Consider the following 21,109-nt stretch of genomic DNA (forward strand, 5'->3'; position numbering starts at 1 on the left):
GCATGATCCAGCATGCTGTTGCCACAATGTTGAGTACCGCAGGCAACTGTGAAAGACCAAGGTGATGGCCGAGCTTCAGCTGGCTGGAGCAGATGGAGGAATACTTTTGAGAAGTGGGGGATACCGGGTTGTCTTTCTGGGTGGTTGCTATCCAGGACATGGGGCAGTTCCTTGGTTTGATGGATGGTATGTTGCATGGCATCAATCCATCCAAAACAAATTAAGGAAATACAAATCAGACACTGCTGCTGTGTGGGCCCTATTGTTTGTTTGTTTGTTTGTTTTTTGAGCAACTAAAAGTAATTGAAAAACCTGACTGCTGAAGTGTGTAGTTTTTTTTACCGTATTAATGACAAGTCAGCAGAATAAAAAAGGTAAAGAGTTGCTTTCATGTTAACTATCCTTCAGCCTTAACATTAAATTATTCATTAAGAAAAGGAAAGGGCTTGGCACGATGCCTTCAACTCCTGCATCCAATTTACTTGCTTTATTTTGTTAAAAGAAAATGCATACTTAAAGGAGATCTGACCCGGAAACAGAGAGTCGGAGGAATGTGTGTATGATGAAGTATGAATTTGTGTGTGTTACTCTACTCGCCTCTCAGTTTCCTTGACAATAGGCTTCTTGTTCTGGCTCGTATTCATTCTTACTCTTTTATTTTTCTTTTTTCCCATGATTATTGAATTGTGAGATTATGCTCAAGTACTACATGAACAACACACTTATTTGCACTCACACGTACATGAAGTACACTGAACAATCGGGCAGGTGAGAGCTAATTAGACACTTTATTCTTTAACGTGTTTTAAATGTTAAATTGGCCTTCTTCTGTTTTTGCGAGTCTCTACATGGACTATATCACAAAATAATTTCCGAGTTTCCTCCTGAAACGTGGATCCAAGTGTTGCTTACAGGCTGCTTCGAGAAAAGACTAATGAAGCTACTGTAAGTGTTCCTCCCTTCCCTTGTTGATTAGATAAGGAGTCTCCTGAAGCAACTGTGGATTGATCTGTATCTGCAGGTTCTTCTCCAATTCACTTTTCTTTGCTTTATCTCACTTGCTGTTCTCTCTTTTTTTTTCTTTCCTGCCTCCACTTTGTTTCTTATTCCGAACTCCTTTTGCCCACTCTGACTCTTTCATTCTTTTATTTTCTCTCTGTCGTTCCGCCAGGATTTCAGCAGAGCACTCGCCCAAGCTGCAGATCCGGAGTCACAGCTATCTGCGGGCAGTGAGTGAGGTTTCCATCAATAGGAGTCTGGACAGCTTGGACCCAGCAGGGCTGCTGGCCTCGCCAAAATTCCGCTCGCGAAACGAAAGCTACATGAGAGCCATGAGCACCATTAGCCAGGTTAGTGGTGCTTATAGAAAAACCTTCCCTGACGTCACCTGTAGGTTTTCTGAAGAGTGGGTTTAAAGCTGGTTTTGGATGTCATCTTAGTAGTGCCTGACTCTGCCTAATTTCCAGCCCAGCCCATAAATGAGTAACGGGGTGGAGAGTGGGCAAGACTGGTGTGACCTGGGTGTGACTGATGAAGCCCAAAAACTCCCATCTATCTTGACTTTATCAAACTAGCTAAGACTTGCAGGCTGTATGATTAAGGTGTATTTTTCAGACTAGGTGGTGGTTGTAATGGGTGTCCTGGGGGCGGGTATTAAAAAGTATTACCAGCATACCATCAGTAATCATGACACCATCAGTGCAGCTAACATCACCAACGTATTAATAACTGCTAATTAATGCTGAGAGTGCTGGCATATGGTTTAATACAAAAAAATTACTCAACAGAAATACTGGTGTACAGACTTCTTAGATGGTGTGTTAATCCAATTAACTACACCGCAAACCATATTATCTCAGATTTTTGTAATAAGTTCCTCAGAAAGGACAAACACATGTATTTGAGTTTTCAGGAGTTAGCTGTCTCTGCTCTTGGGGCCCTCAACCCGGCACACTAGATGTTCCTCAAAGCAATCAGGTCTCTAAGTATTTAGAACTCGATGACTTAAAACAGCTTAAACTGATGAGTGATATTAAAAGCCACACTCGTTCAGTTGTTATTGTCAGGTTCTGCCTGACAATAACAACTGAACTCAGGGTTTATGTCTGGGTTCACTGCTTAATTCCCAAGTGTGGATTTCCGGTTTTATTGTTCATATGTTTTATTTTGACATTTAAGTCTCAGTTTGGTTTTGTTTATTGCTTTTCAATGTGTTATGCTTTAGTCACAGGTTTCATTCTTTGGCTATCATTTATTTTTGTCATCATTCACTTATTTGTGGTCTTCTGTTTGTGATTATACGTTCTCTAGTTTTATTTCTTATTTATCTTAAGTCTTATTGTCTGGGAGTGTTCGGTTATTAATTGCATTATTCTGTAGTCTCTGGTTTTGTTTTCTGTTCATCATTTATTCTCTGTTTAACCAATAGTTTGTTTTGCCATGTTTTATTGTATTCACTTTTATGTTTCAGCCAGTATCAGTTCCATTCTAGTTTTGGTTATAATCATTAGTTTTCTTCTTTTTTGACTCATCACGTTATTTCTTAGTTTTGCCCCTTTTGTTTTGCTCATGTTATTTTGTTATTATTGTTTGTCGTGAGCATGTCGCGTTTTCACTGTTAGTTTTTTCTGTCACTTAGTTCTCTTGGTCCTGTTTGCTTTGCTTTTGTTTCCCTTCACAATCTTGCACCTGCTTTAGTGTTTGTCAGCCATGCCCCTTCCAGAACCTTCTGCACACCTGTTCCTCATTTCACGCCCTGATTAGTCCACCAGTATTTAAACCCTCACAGTCTCACAGTCCCTCACCCAATTGTTGACTTAGTTCACTTTCCAGCCTTTTGTTCATGTCCTGTTTGCACTGTAGTTTTTTACCTTGCTTGTTTGCTCCGACCTCCGCCTCGCCGTAGCCCTGAACTCTGTTTGTTTTTGGACTCCGCCTCTGTTTTTGCCTGCTGTACTCCTCGACGCCACGTATGTGACCTCCTTGCCTGATACCTCTGCCTCTTAATCTGAATTCCTGTGTACTGAATCTCCTGCCAGTTTATCAGATAAAGCCTTTTATTCATCCCAACCAATCATGTCTGTGAGTCTGCATTTGCCTCCAACTATTTTCTGTGCCAAGCCACCACACACCCTGACAGTTAAGACATTAGAGACCAAACCTGTCTTTGTTTTTGTTTTTGTTTTGTTTTTTGTTTGTGTTAATTTTTCTTTTTCTTTTTATCAAGCAGAAACCACTTTATTTCTACTATAACGTTGGACATTTTAACATGGAATTCTGTAGGGACTGACTCACTTTTGGAGGCATGCTCAAGGGGCCATTCAAGGAAGTGCAGGTTTTGACTCTTCCTTGTTGGGTTTATTTTTCATCACCGGAGGTTGCCACTCGGTCAGTACCCTCCTGTTGTTGACCCTTATGCCCTTTTTCTTTGTCAGTATAACCACTAAGTTTGTGCAGCGGGTCGAAATCTCACCCATCCATCCTGAAGCCAGATTTAACAATCAGGTCACCCATCAGAAAAGTTTGAATTATGTGGAAAATCTCAAACTCCCAAGTAGTGTTGGTCTACTTGCTTCTTTCTGGAGCCCATATGATCACAGGACTGTTCAGATTGGATAATTAAACAAGGTGGCATGCATGAGACCCCTAATGTGTTCCTTCTGTCTAAACATACTGTGTGAAGCACAGCAGCAGGCTAAAAATGTCCTATTTGACACCTATTATATTATAGATAGGGAAAAACAAAAATTAGAAGCCAGGCGTACGCGTTTGAGCCTTGAAATGGGGATTTGTTCCAAATAATTCGACATCTAATGAACATATTGAAGAACTGGATGAGAAACACTCAGCAGGATAGCGCTGCAAGATGATAGTCTTTTCAGATTTGGAGTGTGGCTTCATATTCTGCATTATATGGAGTGACAAGGAAGCTTAGCTTATCATTTTGCTCGAGGTAACGTAGGATATGTAGTCCCATCCAAAGCCCGGCGGCAACACTTTGCCTCGCGGCCTGAAGGATGATCTCTTGAGATGTCACTTCATGTCCCACAGCAGAACAGGCCCAGAGGAGTTTGACATACGACCTGACATCCATAGAAACTATGCTGAAGAAAACAGGTGCAGCGTCTCTGGAGTGAATCAGAGACTGACTAATTCAGTATAAACTTGCAATGGTTGTTGCAGTGACACTTCTCAATTTTGACATTTGATCCTTCAGTTCATCCAGAAAGTATTCACAGCACTGCACTTTTTACACATTTTTTATGTTATAGTCTTATTCCAGAATGGATGAAATTCATTTTTTTTTCCCTGAAATTCTACGCACCATACCCCATAATGAAAATGTGAAAAAAGATTTTTGCTAATTTATTAAAAATAAGGAAACAAAGCAATCACATGTCCATAAGTGTTGACAGCCTTTGCCAGAGCGCAGGTGCATCCTGGTTCCACTGATCATCCTTGAGATGTTTGTACCACTTAAATTTAGTTCATTAGATATGGTTTGTAAAGGCACACACCTGTCTACATATAAGGTACCACAGTTGACAGTGCATGTCAGAGCACAAACCAAGCATGAAGTCAAAGGAATTGTCTGTAGACCTCCGAGACAGGATTGTCTCAAGGCACAAATCTGGGGAAGGGTACAAAACATTTCTGCTGCTTTGAAGGTCCCAATGAGCACAGTGGCCTCCATCATCCATAAATAGAAGAAGCTCAGATCCACCACGACTCTTCCTAGAGATGGGCGCCTGTCTAAACTGAGCGATCGGGGGAGAAGGGGCTTAGTCAGGGAGGTGATTAAGAACCCGATGGTCACTCAGTGAGAGCTCCAGCATTCTTCTGTGGAGAATGCTGTCCAGAATGTTGTCCAGAAGGACAATCATCTCTGCGGCATTCCACAAATCAGGCCTGTATGAGTGGCCAGACAAAAGTCACATGGCACATGGCAGCCCACCTGGAGTTTGCCAAAAGGCACCTGAAGGACTCTCAGACCATGAAAAACAAATTTCTTTGGTCTGATGAAGCAAGGGTTGAACTCTTTGTCGTGAATGCCAGGTGTAATGTGTGGAGGAAACCAAGCAACTCTGTGAATGTCCTTGAGTGGCCCAGCCAGAGCCCAGACCTGAATCCAATTCAACATCTCTGGGGCGATCTGAAAATGGCTGTGCACAGGTGCTTCCTATCCAACGTGATGGAGCTTGAGCGGTGCTGCACAGAGGAATGGGCAAAATTGCCCATAGCTATGTGCACCAAGCTTGTGGCATCATATTCAAGAAGACTTCTGCCAAAGATACAGTTGTATGCAAAAGTTTGGGCACCTGTGATAATTTTCATGATTTTATTTTATAAACCATTGGTTGTTTGGATCAACAATTTCAGTTAAATATATCATATAGCAGACAAACACAGTCACATTTGAGAAGTGAAATGAAGTTTATAGGAATTTCAGAAAGTGTGCAATAATTCTTTAAACAAAATTAGACAGATGCATAAATTTGGGAACCCCAACAGAAAAAAATACATCAATATTTAGTAGATCCTCCTTTTGCACAAATAACAGCCTCTAAACACTTCCTATAGTTTCCATTGAGAGTCTAGATTCTGTTTGAAGGTATTTTGGACCATTCTTCTTTACAAAACATCTCAGGTTTGTTGGTTACCAAGCATGGACAGCCAGCTTAAAATCACACCACAGATTTTCAATAATATTCAGGTCTGGGGACTGAGATGGCCATTCCAGAATGTTGTACTTGTTCCTCTGCATGAATGCCTTAGTAGATTTTGAGCAGCGTTTACAGTCGTCAACTTTACACCCTCAATTTTAACAAGATTCCCAGTACCTGCACTGGCCACACAGCCCCACAACATGATGGAACCACCTCCAAATTTTACTGTAGTTAGCAAGTGTTTTTCTTGGAATGCTGTGTTCTTTTTCAGCCATGCATACCGCCCCTTGTTATGTCCAAATAACTCAATTTTAGTTTCATCAGTCCACAACACCTTATTCCAAAATGAAGCTGGCTTGTCCAAATGTGCTTTAGCATACCTCAAGCAACTCTGATTGTGGCATGTACGCAGAAAAGGCTTCCTCTGCATTACAGCATCTCCTTGTGCAAAGTGCGCTGTATAGTTGAACGATGCACAGAGACACTATCTGCAGCAAGATCATGTTGTAGGTCTTTGGAGCAGGTCTGTGGGTTGACTATGACTGTTCTCACCATCCTTCGCTTCAGTTTATCTGAGATTTTTCTTGGCCTGCCACTTCAGGCCTTAACTAGTACTGTGCCTGCGGTCTTCCATTTCCTCATGTTCTTCACAGTGGAAACTGATTGCTGAAATCTCTGAGATAGCTTTTTGTATCCTTCTTCTAAACCATGATGTTGAACAGTCTTTGTTTTCAGGTCATTTGAGAGTTGTTTAGAGGCTCCTCTGTTGCCACTCATTAGAAGAGATGCAAAGAGGGGAAACATTTGCACATGGCCACTTTAAATACACTTTTCTCATGATTGGATTCACCTGTGTAAGGAGGTCAAGGGTCAGTTAACTTACCAAACCAATTTTGTGTTCCAATAATTAGTGCTAAATGTTTTCAAATCAATAAAATGACATGAGTGCCCAAATTTACGCACCTGTCCAATTTTGTTTAAATAATTATTGCACACTTTCTGTAAATACTAGTAACTTCATTTCACTTCTCAAATATTAGTGTGTTCGTCTGCTATATGATATACAAGGTCTGTCCAAAAAGTATCAGACCTTTTTATTTTTTTCAAAAACCTTATGGATTTGAATCACGTGTGCTTGCATGAGCCAACCTTGAACCTTCGTGTGCATGCGTGAGTTTTTTCATGCCTGTCGGTTGCGTCATTCGCCTGTGAGTAGGCTTTGAGTGAGCACTGGTCCTCCCCCCTCGTTGGATTTTCATTGCGAGGAAAATGTCTGAACGATTGGAGCAGCGCTGAATCAAATTTTTCCAGAAACTGTGAGAGACAGCCAGGTGGAAACCATTCAGAAGATTCAAACGGCTTTCGGTGGCTTTTCAGTCGAGTAAGTATCCGAGGAATTGTGTAAGAGCTGGACATGTCACAATATGTCCTGTGAGACTTCCAACTTCCGCACGTCTTTCATTACAAAATCTCCTGTAACAGTGGAATGTGCCGAAAAAGTGCTGATGTCCACCTCTTCTGCAATTTCTCTGGTAGTCAGACGACGTCCCGGATCAACACAGTGTTCACTTTGGAAATGATCTGGTCGTTTCAGCCTGTCGATGGCCGCTCGGAGAGCGGTGCGCCCTCCACCATTGTGCGCCGTCTTTAAACCAGTTGTAACACTCCTTAATCTGTGTGATGCCCATAGGATCATCACCGAAAGCCGTCTGAATCTTCCGAATGGTTTCCACCTGGCTGTCTCTCACAGTTTCTGGAAAAATTTGATGCAGCAAAGCTCCAAATCGTTCCACCTTGCAATGAAAATCCAATGAGAGGAGAGGACCACTGCTCACACAAAGCCTGCTCACAGGCGAATGATGCAACCGACGGGCGTGAAAAAAATCACGCATGTGCATGAAGGTTCAAGCTTGGCTCATGCAAGCACACATGATTCAAATCCATATGGTTTTTGAAAAAAATAAAAAGATCTGATACTTTTTGGACAGACCTCGTATTTAACTGAAATTTCTGATCCAGACAACCAATGATTTATAAAGGAAAATCCTGAAAATTATCAGGGGCACCCAAACTTTTGCATACAACTGTATATCAACAAAGTTTTGAGCAAAGGCTGTGAGCCTTATGTACATGTGATTTCTTTGTTATATTATTATTATTGTTATTATTATTATTATTATTATTAACACATTTGCAAAAATAATTAAAAAAAACGTTTTTCGTGTTATCATTACAGGGTGTTGTGACTAGAATTTTATAGGAAAAAAATGAATTTACTCCATTTTGAATTGAGGCTGTACTGCACTGTATACCCTTCTTCCCTTTTTACACCCATGCACAGTGCATACAGGTGTATTTTTTTTTTATCCTGTGTCTGTCCAAGTCCAAACAGAAAGACTCAAAGAGTTATGATTCAATTTTTGTCCAAATTAAGTGGAATGACTGTGAGTCAGCCAAGGACAAAGTGTGTTATCTGATTCCTTTCAACTGAACAGCAGCTCAGCTATTCTGTGATGTTTTAAGAAAAAGAAAAAAAAACTTTAGTTATGAGGTTCATTGTGTTCTTTTCTACAGCCAGAGAAGTATTTGTTTCATCATTTTTCCCCAAGTAGGGTGAATTTACATATGTGAAATTCAGTGGTGGGCACAGTTCAGCTGATCAGCTCATAACTTTTTCATTCCTGGAATGGCTTTTTCCACTGGTGGGCCAATTACCTTCCACTTAATTTTGTTCTGCTAACTTTAAATTTGTGTAATATATTTTTAAATAAAGTTTAATTGTCAAAAACATTTGTAACACCTAAAATCATACATATTTATTCCTGTTGGAGCTTATACACTAATCCAGTGAAAACAATGAGATGTGGAGGAGCTGGAAGGTCACACCAAAGTGAATGTATTAACTACATTATTAAAATTATTTTCAATGTGCATTTTTATTATATATTTTTATTTATTTTTATTGTTTGTTTCAGTTCAATTTGATATATATATATATGTATGTATATATATATATATATATGTATATATATATATATATATATATATATATATATATATATATATATATATATATATATATATATATATATATATATATATATACTCAACAAAAATATAAACGCAACACTTTTGGTTTTGCTCCCATTTTGTATGAGATGAACTCAAAGATCTAAAACTTTTTCCACATACACAATATCACCATTTCCCTCAAATATTGTTCACAAACCAGTCGAAATCTGTGATAGTGAGCACTTCTCCTTTGCTGAGATAATCCATCCCACCTCACAGGTGTGCCATATCAAGATGCTGATTAGACACCATGATTAGTGCACAGGTGTGCCTTAGACTGCCCACAATAAAAGGCCACTCTGAAAGGTGCAGTTTTGTTTTATTGGGGGGGATACCAGTCAGTATCTGGTGTGACCACCATTTGCCTCATGCAGTGCAACACATCTCCTTCGCATCATCCGTGAAGAGAACACCTCTCCAACATGCCAAACGCCAGCGAATGTGAGCATTTGCCCACTCAAGTCGGTTACGACGATGAACTGGAGTCAGGTCGAGACCCCGATGAGGACGACGAGCATGCAGATGAGCTTCCCTGAGACGGTTTCTGACAGTTTGTGCAGAAATTCTTTGGTTATGCAAACCGATTGTTCCAGCAGCTGTCCGAGTGGCTGGTCTGAGACGATCTTGGAGGTGAACATGCTGGATGTGGAGGTCCTGGGCTGGTGTGGTTACACGTGGTCTGCGGTTGTGAGGCTGGTTGGATGTACTGCCAAATTCTCTGAAACGCCTTTGGAGACGGCTTATGGTAGAGACATGAACATTCAATACACGAGCAACAGCTCTGGTTGACATTCCTGCTGTCAGCATGCCAATTGCACGCTCCCTCAAATCTTGCGACATCTGTGGCATTGTGCTGTGTGATAAAACTGCACCTTTCAGAGTGGCCTTTTATTGTGGGCAGTCTAAGGCACACCTGTGCACTAATCATGGTGTCTAATCAGCATCTTGGTATGGCACACCTGTGAGGTGGGATGGATTATCTCAGCAAAGGAGAAGTGCTCACTATCACAGATTTAGACTGGTTTGTGAACAATATTTGAGGGAACTGGTGATATTGTGTATGTGGAAGAAGTTTTAGATCTTTGAGTTCATCTCATACAAAATGGGAGCAAAACCAAAAGTGTTGCGTTTATATATATATATATATATATATATATATATATATATATATATATATATATATATATATATATATATATATATATATATTTATTTATTTATTTATTTATTTATTTATTTATTTATATAGCACCAAATCACAAGATAAGTCACCCCAAGGTTCTTTACAATGGTACGGCCTATCCTTACCAACCCCCTGAACAAGTATGTAAGCAACAGTGCTAAGGAAAAACTCCCTCGGGTCTTTCTGAAGAAGAAACCTCAAGCAGACCACACTCAGAGGGGTAACCAACTGCTTTGGCTACACTAATACCCCAGGTGGTCCGAATTGGTGTGGCATGGTATTTTGTGCGTTTCCACATCCAGATTTATGAACAGGTACCAAAATAACCAACCCGTACCATACCATTTTGTTGGCACCATTCAGCTGGGGTCCCAAAATTATGAACCGCTACAAAAGGTTAGGGGCTAACTTGTTTAATCAGGTTAGCTGCAGCTGCAGTTTTGTTTCAAATATTAAAACCATTCACATACTGAGTAAATATAAAGTCTTAATCTTACCTGTTACATCATTTCAGTTGGATTCATAATCACAGCCTGACGAAAACTTATCTACATAAATCGTCCATATTTTGGAAAACAACGTCTGAAAATACTGTAGTTCCCTGTGGTGGCTAAAGAAACTGAGCATTTTTAAAGACGTCCCTCTGTGTTTTGTCTGCTCCTGGTGCATTTCTCAGCCTGAACCAGAAAATGTTTTGTCCCACAACAAGAAAATTAACTTATGTTAAAATTCTGCATGCAGTGAAATTAAATTGCATGATTCACCAAGACAAAAATGAAACAAAATAAAATAAAAATGTTACATTACATTGTGTGGACTCCATGTGGAGGGAGTAAGACCGTGCGACAGTACACTGTACGGTACCAGCCCAGACCACTTGGTGGAAATGAGGCTTAACAAAAACAAGAACCAGGTGAATAAAACACAACAAAGAATTGTCAAACAGACAGACAAATATAAATGTCCCCATAGAAAGTTCTCGAGATAAAGTCCAGGGGGCAGTGTGACCTACAGTTCATCATGAATGGAAATTAACAAGAGTCCAATCTTGGTCCAAACACTACGTGCTCAGGCAGGGGACCACTTAGGAGGATTGTCTTCTGGAGTTCAGTCATCCCTGTAGACTTCATCAACAGCACCTCAAAAACGAGAGAGAACAGAAATCAATCAGGCGGAACAAACAACTCACAGACACTAATTCTCAGCAGCAAAATAACAGAATAACAGGCAGGATGCTAATGTGATCACTGGCAACCAGTCCTTTACTTCACTAACAGTCCAAGAATTTAGATATGATGAGACTGAGTCCAGCTCCATTATTAGTGACATAATTTCAGATGGAAGGAAAAGTAGTTCAGTCCAGCACTAGTGACACAAAAGTGATAGCCAAAGGGGTCTTTAGTTTTGATTTGAATGACTCAACAGAATCAGACTGTATTATCTCAGCAGACAAGCTGATCCACAGAACAACTGCATGATAAGAAAAAGCTCTTTGGCCTGCTGACTTCTTTTTAACCTTTTGAACACAATAATCCATATGTCCTGAGAATGCAGCTCAGGAGACGGTACGTAAGGTTTAATTAGATCAGCCAGTGCAGCATCTGCAGTGATGCGGTCGCTGTATCGGACCGTCGTGGTGAAGAGAGAGCTGAGTAGGGGGGCAAAGCTCTCGATTTACCGATCGATCTACATTCCGATCCTCACCTATGGTCATGAGATTTGGCTCATGACCGAAAGAACAAGATCGTGAATACAAGCGGCCGAGATGAGTTTCCTCTGCAGGGTGGCTGGGCGCTCCCTTAGAGATAGGGTGAGGAGCTCGGTCACTCGGGAGGAGCTCGGAGTCGAGCCGCTGCTCCTCCACATCGAAAGGAGTCAGTTGAGGTGGCTCGGGCATCTTTTCCGAATGCCCCCTGGACGCCTCGCTGGAGAGGTGTTCCGGGCACGTCCCACTGGGAGGAGGCCCCGGGGAAGACCCAGGACACGCTGGAGGGACTACATGTCTCAGCTGGCTTGGGAACGCCTTGGGGCTGGAGGTGTGTGTGGATCGGGAGGTCTGGGCGGCTTTGCCTGAGCTGCTGCCCCCGCGACCCGACTCCGGATAAAGCGGAAGAAAATGGATGGATGGATGGATAGATCAGCCAGATAGGGAGGCACTAGTCCATGAAGGATTTTGTATGTTAATAACAAAACCTTAAATATGTGAACTCACATTGGACAGGAAGCCAGTGGAGGGCAGCAGGAGTATGATCAAACATTCTTCAGGTGGTTGCCCTTGTGTCAAACAGGAACCTTGAATTATGCTTGTTTTTGCTAATTAAGTCAGAGTAGTAAGCTCTGTTAGCAGCCAGTAACACATGCTTATATATTCCAGAATAGCCATGCAAGATGAAAATCTTCCAGTTTCAAGCTACACCATCTGCGCTCAAGACTCATACACGTGCTTGAGATCATATAGATAATCATTAAACCAAGGCGTGTGTAATCTAGGGATTTTATAGCAGATGGAGCCATCAACTAGCAATTAATCAAGCAGTCTTACTTAATAGTTTCTGTACTGTGGAAAAAAAAACTGTATATTAAACGGAAATTAGTTTTATTTCATTTGTTGATTTAATTATCTGTGTCCATCTTAATCATCATCTAATCTTGGCATGCTAAACCTTTTTGAGAACTTTCATGTTTATGCTGCAACATATTAAAATTTCCACTCTCTTTTTTCTAGGGTTTTAGATACAAAAAAAAGGGCAAAGCATGAATTCATGTCATTAAAGTTAGCGGTAGCTCCAGCTAAATGTTTTAGCAATTAGCTTTGCTAGGTTTTAGATTAGCTGTGCCCATGACTGTTAAAATTATGAGAAAACCCTCTTCATTTGCAGCTGTATATTTGTTTATTTGTTGCCTTTAGCAGTGGAAAAGATTTTGAAGATGCTGCCCTGGATTTTGCCGTTCTGGTACATTGCCTTTGTCTTGGGTGCTTGTGCTCACCTATGCATTTTTATTTGTGGCTGCAGCCAGGTGCACATGCACTTTGCTTTTTTGCTGTACATCTCTGTGTCGCGCTTTCTGCAGGTGAGTGAGGTGGAGGTGAACGGGCAGATCGAAGCGGTGTGCGAGTCGGTGTTCAGTGAGATGGAGTCGAAGGCGGTGGACGCCCTAGACCTGCCCATGCCGGGCTGCTTCCGCATGCGGAGCCACAGCTACGTGCGTGCCATAGAGAAAGGCTGCTCACAGGAAGAGGAGGAGGAAGGCGTCACCATGGGCAACAGGAGGCCTGGCTCCCCCCCGAGGACCGCCACCACCGTCAGAACCATTCAGAGCAGCACAGGTCGGTGGGACCACACAACCGAGGCAGCCGCATGCACAAATGAACTTGTGTAAATGAACAAAATCCATTGTATAGTCACATATGTGCACCAGATATGTATTCTAAACTGCTGTGGCTACATCATAGTCTGGGAAGCAGATAAATCTGAGAGCTGATTGTAAATTTGCTCTGCAGATTACTCTAAATGCTCGCACATAGAAACTGATGTCTTTTCAGCCAATTTCCACCGGACCAACCACAACCATTTATCTGATTTGGGGGTGGGACTTATATGATGATGGACAGATTCCATGAGCGGTAGGCCATTTTCATTTTCAGTAAACCGTTACCATTGGTGGATTAATTCACTTCTGCTAAATTTGTTTCTGCTAACTTTAACACTGCTAACATTTTTTAAAATAAAAGTTAACAGTCAAAATGTTTGTAAACACTGCAATCATACATTTCTTCCTGATGGAGCTTATAGATCATTTGCATGAGCATCACAGGCGACATTTTACTGATAAATATTCCAATTTTAGAGAACAGTATTTAAGTTTACATTTGTGCACTGGTTATTTTTTTTTGCGTCTGTATAAAGTCAAACTGTCCTTTCCTCAGTATTGGGCACAGTTCAGCTAATCCGATAGCAGATAATTATCGAAGCTAATGTTTTTGCTATCGGATTAGCTTTTCAGATAAGTTTTAAAACCATCATCGGACCAATTATCTTCGGATAAATTTAGTTCCAATAACTTTCAGTCTGATAACATTTTTTTTTTTTGCTGGTAAAGTTTAACTGTCAAAAACGTTTGTAAACCCTAAAATCAAACATTTTAGTCCGTCTGTTGTGTTTTTAGCAGACCATGGAAATAGCAGACTGGCTGTCTGTCGCTTGCTGATGATGTCATCATTAAGTGCCAAACACGATTGGCCGCTTGACGCAAGGAGCATTGTGGGTAGTGTAGTTCAGGTTCACTTTGGATGTTACAGTGACTTGTCCACTTGACACAAAAACAAAACTGATTAATTTCAACATTATTTTATTTTATTTCTTTGTGGCTGTAATTTAATCGCCAAGGCTCAGTGTGGGATAGGAGCTCTCATGGTGCAGCTGTGTGTACAGAGGGAGGGACTTTTCTTCACGTTTAGACACTGTTTTGGATTTTTTTAAAAAGGACGCTTTATGTGGATTATTTATTCAGATGAATCCCACTGAAACTAACAGGTAAGAATTTATATTTACTACATGTATTTTATTCTGCCAATCAGTGCATTAATGGATGTGTGTCGGTTGTTTAAGCCACAGGGTTCAAAGCATGCGAAAAAGCGGCAGCTTTTAGCTTGTACATGACGGTGTATCTAATACGATATAACTGTGACTTCTAATACTGTGTTTTACTGCTTTTGAAAGATGATGACAGTGTTTGGGGTTTTATTTTTTTGTTTATTCATTTTTTTGTGCGTTCTTTGTGTTTGTGATCCTTGAATTTACCCAGCAGCCCCTGCAGCGCTTGAAGTGAAACTGGTTTATCAGATGTCGACAGTGTAATCTGATGTGGCTGCGTCCAAATCAGTACTAATAGTTATCGGTTATCAATTATCTGTAATAAAGATGAATTTTTTAGCAGTTTATCGGTTTATCGTCATAAAAGATAAGTTTTCAGTTATCTGATTAATGGTTATCCAAGCTGACTTTTTGGTTAGCTGTGCCCACCACTGCCTTTCCTTTTATATAGAATAGAATAGAATACAGCCTTTAGGCCTAAAAAAAAAACAAAACTCACACACACACATGCACACTAGTTTATCATCCTTGACATCAGAAAAAAGTAATGCGGGAGGACGGATTTTTTTTTTTCTTGGAAAGGTACATACAACATTATTTCAAACCTGAAAAATGACACCTACAGCACCTGCATACCAAGTGATAAACTGAAAATATCAGATATTTTTAAAATAAATCTTGTTTCCATGTCAGTGTACTACTGCACGCTAGTATCATGATAAACATGCATACTGTGTGTGAGTGAGACAGCACAAGTGACTGTGGTTGTCAATGACCGTCTTGGGCCAAAGCACACTCACAACCTATGGTGTGAGTGCAAGAACCGGATGTTCGTGTTCTTGCACCAGCTGTACTGCCGTCAATGAAATTTGACAAAATGAAAAATAAATTGATGTGGGCCAATTTTGGCATGTGGGCAGGGATGATAAACTAATGTTTTTTATGGGGTCTTATTGTAATTATACACACGAGGTCTGTTAGACAAGTATCCGACCTTTTTATTTTTTGCAAAAACCTGATGGATTTGAATCACGTGTGCTTGCATGAGCAAACCTTGAACCTTCGTGCGCATGCATGAATTTTTCACACCTGTCCATTGCGTCATTTGCTGGCAAGCAGTATTCGTGTGAGGTCGTGTGTCATGCTCTCGGCGGATTTTCTTTGTAAGGAAAATGACGGAACGAGTGGAGCAGCGCTACTGCATCAAATTTTGCTAGAAACTGGGCGACAGCCAGGTGGAAACCATTCGGAAGATTCAGACGGCTTTTGGTGACGATGCTTTGGGCATCACACAGATTAAGGAGCGGTACAACCGGTTTAAAGACGTCCACACAACATTGGAGAGCGAGCCACGCTCCGGTCGGCCATCAACATGCTGAAATGACCAGATCATTTCCAAAGTGAATGCTGTGGTGATGCGAGACCGTCATGTGACTATCCGAGAAATTGCGGAAGAGGTGGACATCAGCACTTTTTCAGCACATTCCACTGTGACAGAAGATTTGGCCATGAAAAGAGTGGCGGCGAAATTTGTACCAAAGCAGGTAACGGCGGAGCAAAAGCACCTTCGTGTTGAAGTCTCACAGGACATGCTGGACTCTGATAAATGATGCAGATTATACAGTTAGCTGCTTACTTTAGCTGCCTGGCTGCTTGTTAGCTCCGCGCTCCGCTGAGGTTTTAGTGGATTGTTGATGAGGAGCTCATTACTGGTGTAAGCTAAAGAACAATTGTGTTTGCCACTGAGCGGTCCAGGTCTGTATGGCACGGTATGGAATGTTATTTTGTGCGCTTCTACATTCAGATTTAGGGACGGACCAAAATAACCAACCCATACCATGCCACTTTTTGGCATACTTCACTTGGGGTACCAAAGTATTGGAATAGTAAGCTAAGGGAGGAGCTAACCCACTGCTGTCCACTGGACTGGATCAAAGCAACACAGAAACACATCATCACCCTGTGACAGCTTACGTGCTGTACAGAATCCTTTCAAAAATATACACATTTTTAATGAATGTCAGAAAAAAGCAGCCAAGCTTGGTGTAACGAGGAGGTGCAGACTTTCCTGGTGATCATTACAAAGGAACAATGATATGACGTCACGCTGCCCATCTCAATGACGTGTATGTCGATGTCTGCCATGCTCCTCCTACCACACAAAGGATACTGCTGGCAGTGGAAGTACAAACCAAGCCATGCTTAACTGTTCCAAACCGTACCATACTGTGCTGTACTGACCCGGCGCACTTGGTGGAAACGAGGCTAAAGTTCTTGTTGTGCTTATGGGCAAGTTAAGCATTTTTAAGTTACTTGTCCTTTGTAATTCCATTGTATAGCCGTTTAGCCTGTGGTGGTGTTTGCTTTCTAAATCGGTACTGCACCAATTAAAATAGTTTCTGGGCGAACCCAAAAACCTCTTAAAAATAGCAACCATGTTGAAATATCACCAGAATTCACCTGTAACACAAAAGCTTTCTGAGTTATGTTGTTGTCATCAGTGGCTTGTTAGTTAATTCAAACAGATTCATTAGCTCCAAACGGATCCAAACGGATATTTGCGACCGTATGACAGCATGAACATCCGGAAATCCATCAGATACAAGGGGGTTATTCCCATTCGGATCCAATTCCATCATTGCACGGTTTATTTTTCTCTAGGTAATTCGGTCGGTGAGGCTTGCTGTCGAGGCAGCGTCGCTTCAACAGCGGTCAGGGCATGGAGTAATCCATCAAATGTGAAAATCCATCAAATGTGAAATGGTAATTCTGTATCAGAAGCCACATCAGTACTTTTGTATTTTAGCTTAAATTCACCCATTTCGGCAAAGTCATCGTTATGCGACTTTCTCTTGCTTTCAGCTAACAGCGCCATTATGACCTCTGCGTAGCAGCGCATGTGGCCGGTCAGGGCGTGGAGTAATACATCCAAATGTGTGAAACAATTAAATATTTTGGCACCGTTACCCCAATGTTATACCGTCTGAAATCGCACACGATTAACCAGTCAGATTTGCGGAAAAAATGCAATTAGATTAGAATGATAAGTTGTAGGTCTAATCAATTGCATCTTGAAACATTTTGCTTGGAAAATATACCCGTTTAAACTGAAAAATTAACCCATAGGTTCATTTGAGAAGTGCAGTACTTGTTATGTCTCGACGCGGGTTGAGGAGCGGACCTGCGTCTAACGGAACCCAGCGCTAAAATAACCAGAAAGCGGTTCCAATAACAAAACAATTTATTTTTCCACCCTCTGGTGCATAACAAAGTGTATGAACAAAAAATGCGTCAGTCTGGTGAAGGCTGGCACGCTCTCCAGCGCCTAAAAGGATCGAGGCCCGGCGCTTCTGGACCCACGTTTACCGCCAAACACCCTCCAGGTGGACACGACAAACCGACTCTCTGCGAAGGATAGAAAAGGTGAGGTAAGTCAGCAGCTACAAACAATATCCTTCAAAAGGCACACACTATCAGCAATACATTCAGGTCTGTATTTAAACTTTATGTAAATGAGCAGCTTCTCACAACAGGTGGATGATCACCAGTCCGCACGCCACGGCAGTGAGAAGCAAGCTGCACAATTCAAATATACTGCGTAACAAAATACCAAGTTACTATCAACAATTAGTCAAACAATTAATCACCTCTGACGTGTGCTGACAGCATGTGTCCCGCACCCTTCCTCCTACACAGGCACGATGTGTCAAACCCAGGCGCGGTCCTCAGCATCTCACAAACGAACATCACAAGGTCGAGTTCCCGGCAATTCTGCTTGAATCACACATGACTTAAATGCAGAACGCCATCTCATTATCTGCTTCAGCTGAAAGTCTTTAAGGTTGCACGTGAGCACCATCCACAGGTGCTGCACATAACGTTGATGAGGGTGAAGGACTCTTCTGCCAGCACCTTCTCCACAGACAATAAATCAGTTTGCATACCACCTGGAGAGCAAAGAAAAGAAAAGAACACCAACATATCCAGCCACACCCCCCCAACACACAACAGTACCCCCCCTTTAACGGGAAGCCTCCCGGCGACCGAACAGACCAGGTCCGAGAACAGCACCTCCCTCCGGGGTCCTTGTCAGGAAGCAGACAGCGTAACGCTCCCAAGGTCCACCACAGACAGCAGGACAGGGCACCGCAGCTGGAAGGCCGGCTGGCATCAACAAAAACCCCAAAACAGTCCCTAGTACAATCCAACATACAAGAAAAAACAGAAAACCCACCCAAACCTCCCCAGGGGACCGTCCCATCCAACCCCGGGAAGAAAAGAAAAACTCCCAAATACAAAAACCCAACACAGCCCCACAAACACAATACAAACATAAATGCATAAAAGAAAAATAACAAACAACCCCCCCAGAACGACTTGCAGAGCCCAACACCCCCCAGAAGGCCTTTACCGCCAGTTCCAGGAGGAATAGCCAGAACCGGAATCCCACAAAGGGCCCCAGGTACACATGGAGCAAACGGCGCCCCCCAGAGGACCGTACCATCAAACCCCAGGAGGCACCCTCCCCACAACCCCGGAACCCCAGACCCGGCCACACTTGGCTAGTCGGCCCCACAAGCCAGTTCCCCCCCAGAGGACCGTCCCATCAACCCTGGAGGTGGAACCCGGAAGGAAACAAAACAAAATCAAAGTCCAACCACCGGAGGACTACCTTAAACAACCCCGGGGGCAAATAAAACAACCGTTAAACCCTGTTACCTTCCCCGGCACCCCGAAAGACCCCAGGTCCCTCCCAGAGCCCCTCGGCGGCTCAATTTTGGTGAACGGCACAAAACATCAAGCCAGGGAAGGGAACAGGAAAAACTAACCTGGCCCCAACCCCAAGGCGCAGCGGAAAACCGGAAATACGCCCGGTGCCCCAACTCGACCATACCCCAGCCTCTCGGGAGGGGTGGAACTACCGAAATGGCGAACGGCAACAGATCGGCCCACCCCTCCGACTGAGGTATGTTCCCGCTGTACTACACCCCGGCAACACCAATGACGAACGGTACAAAGGCCCACCGAGGCTGGAGTGGAACCGGGCCCTAACCAAACCAAAAAAAATGCCCCTAACAACCCTCCCCCCCTAGGTGCAGAGGTCTTCTGAGAACGCTCAGCGTGACCAACCTGCACCACCCCACAACCCACAAGACGAACGGTCTTGGGGCGAGTGAGGTTGGGGTTAGGGAAGTAGGGAAATAAAAAACAACAAAACAAAACGACCCCAGACCCAAACAGAAAATACCTAAATACACATAAAAAAAACAACGATCAAGTGAGTCCAGACGGGCTTCTAACCGCCTATCGTTCACTCCACCAGACACGCCTCTGACTCCCCAAACAAATTATAACCCCTATTCAAAGAAACAAAACATTAGCCCATACAAGTTTTTTTTTTTTGTGTGTGTGTGTATTATTTTGCCTGTCCCAGAACAGCTGGAGATACGTCACCAGAGAACATTGCATCAAAAACGAAGCACAGGCTTCAACGTCTCCCGCATAAGGCTCCGGATGAGAAATAATCAGTTCGGACGCCGAATCTCTGGGTGACGGAGTTATCTGCACCGGTATCGATGGTGCCGCAGCTGGAGCAGCAGGAAGCGGAACGGCTTGCGCTGCAAGCTCCGTAACACAGGCGTCTGTTTGTTTAATTTGGTTTGCGAGATGCTGTAATTGCTCCCATATTTTCTCCAAGTGTTCTTGAACTCTTTTAGCGAATGGAACCGCCTCTGCCGCTGGGTCCATTATGGAATGGCCGGGAACTACTGTTATGTGTCGACGCGGGTTGAGGAGCGGACCTGCGTCTGACGGAACCCAGCGCTAAAATAACCAGAAAGCGGTTCCAATAACAAAACAATTTATTTTTCCACCCTCTGGTGCATAACAAAGTGTATGAACAAAAAATGCATCAGTCTGGTGGAGTGAAGGCTGGCACGCTCTCCAGCGCCTAAAAGGATCGAGGCCCAGCGCTTCTGGACCCACGTTTACCGCCAAACACCCTCCAGGTGGACACGACAAACCGACTCTCTGCGAAGGATAGAAAAGGTGAGGTAAGTCAGCAGCTACAACCAATATCCTTCAAAAGGCACACACTATCAGCAACACATTCAGGTCTGTATTTAAGCTTTATGTAAATGAGCAGCTTCTCACAACAGGTGGATGATCACCAGTCCGCACGCCACGGCAGTGAGAAGCGAGCTGCACAATTCAAATATACTGCGTAACAAAATACCAAGTTACTATCAACAATTAGTCAAACAATTAATCACCTCTGACGTGTGCTGACAGCATGTGTCCCTCACCCTTCCTCCTACACAGGCACGATGTGTCAAACCCAGGCGCGGTCCTCAGCATCTCACAAACGAACATCACAAGGTCGAGTTCCCGGCAATTCTGCTTGAATCACACATGACTTAAATGCAGAATGCCATCTCATTATCTGCTTCAGCTGAAAGTCTTTAAGGTTGCACGTGAGCACCATCCACAGGTGCTGCACATAACGTTGATGAGGGTGAAGGACTCTTCTGCCAGCACCTTCTCCACAGACAATAAATCAGTTTGCATACCACCTGGAGAGCAAAGAAAAGAAA

The 21,109-nt window shown here is 42.7% G+C and overlaps 1 protein-coding gene across 3 annotated transcripts in view; it reads left to right on the forward strand.

Annotated features, from left to right (window-relative positions):
- dlgap1b (discs, large (Drosophila) homolog-associated protein 1b) overlaps positions 1-21,109 on the forward strand; it is a 383,103-nt gene that overhangs the window by 273,317 nt on the left and 88,677 nt on the right. For all 3 annotated transcript variants that reach the window (XM_034168371.1, XM_034168376.1, XM_034168383.1), the window contains exons 5-6: positions 1,172-1,349; positions 12,994-13,249. In XM_034168371.1, the coding sequence (XP_034024262.1) occupies positions 1,172-1,349; positions 12,994-13,249 (434 nt within the window). The remainder of the gene's footprint in view (positions 1-1,171; positions 1,350-12,993; positions 13,250-21,109) is intronic.

This window comes from Thalassophryne amazonica, chromosome 1 (assembly GCF_902500255.1).
Source record: "Thalassophryne amazonica chromosome 1, fThaAma1.1, whole genome shotgun sequence".
In the NCBI taxonomy this organism is placed as follows: domain Eukaryota; kingdom Metazoa; phylum Chordata; class Actinopteri; order Batrachoidiformes; family Batrachoididae; genus Thalassophryne; species Thalassophryne amazonica.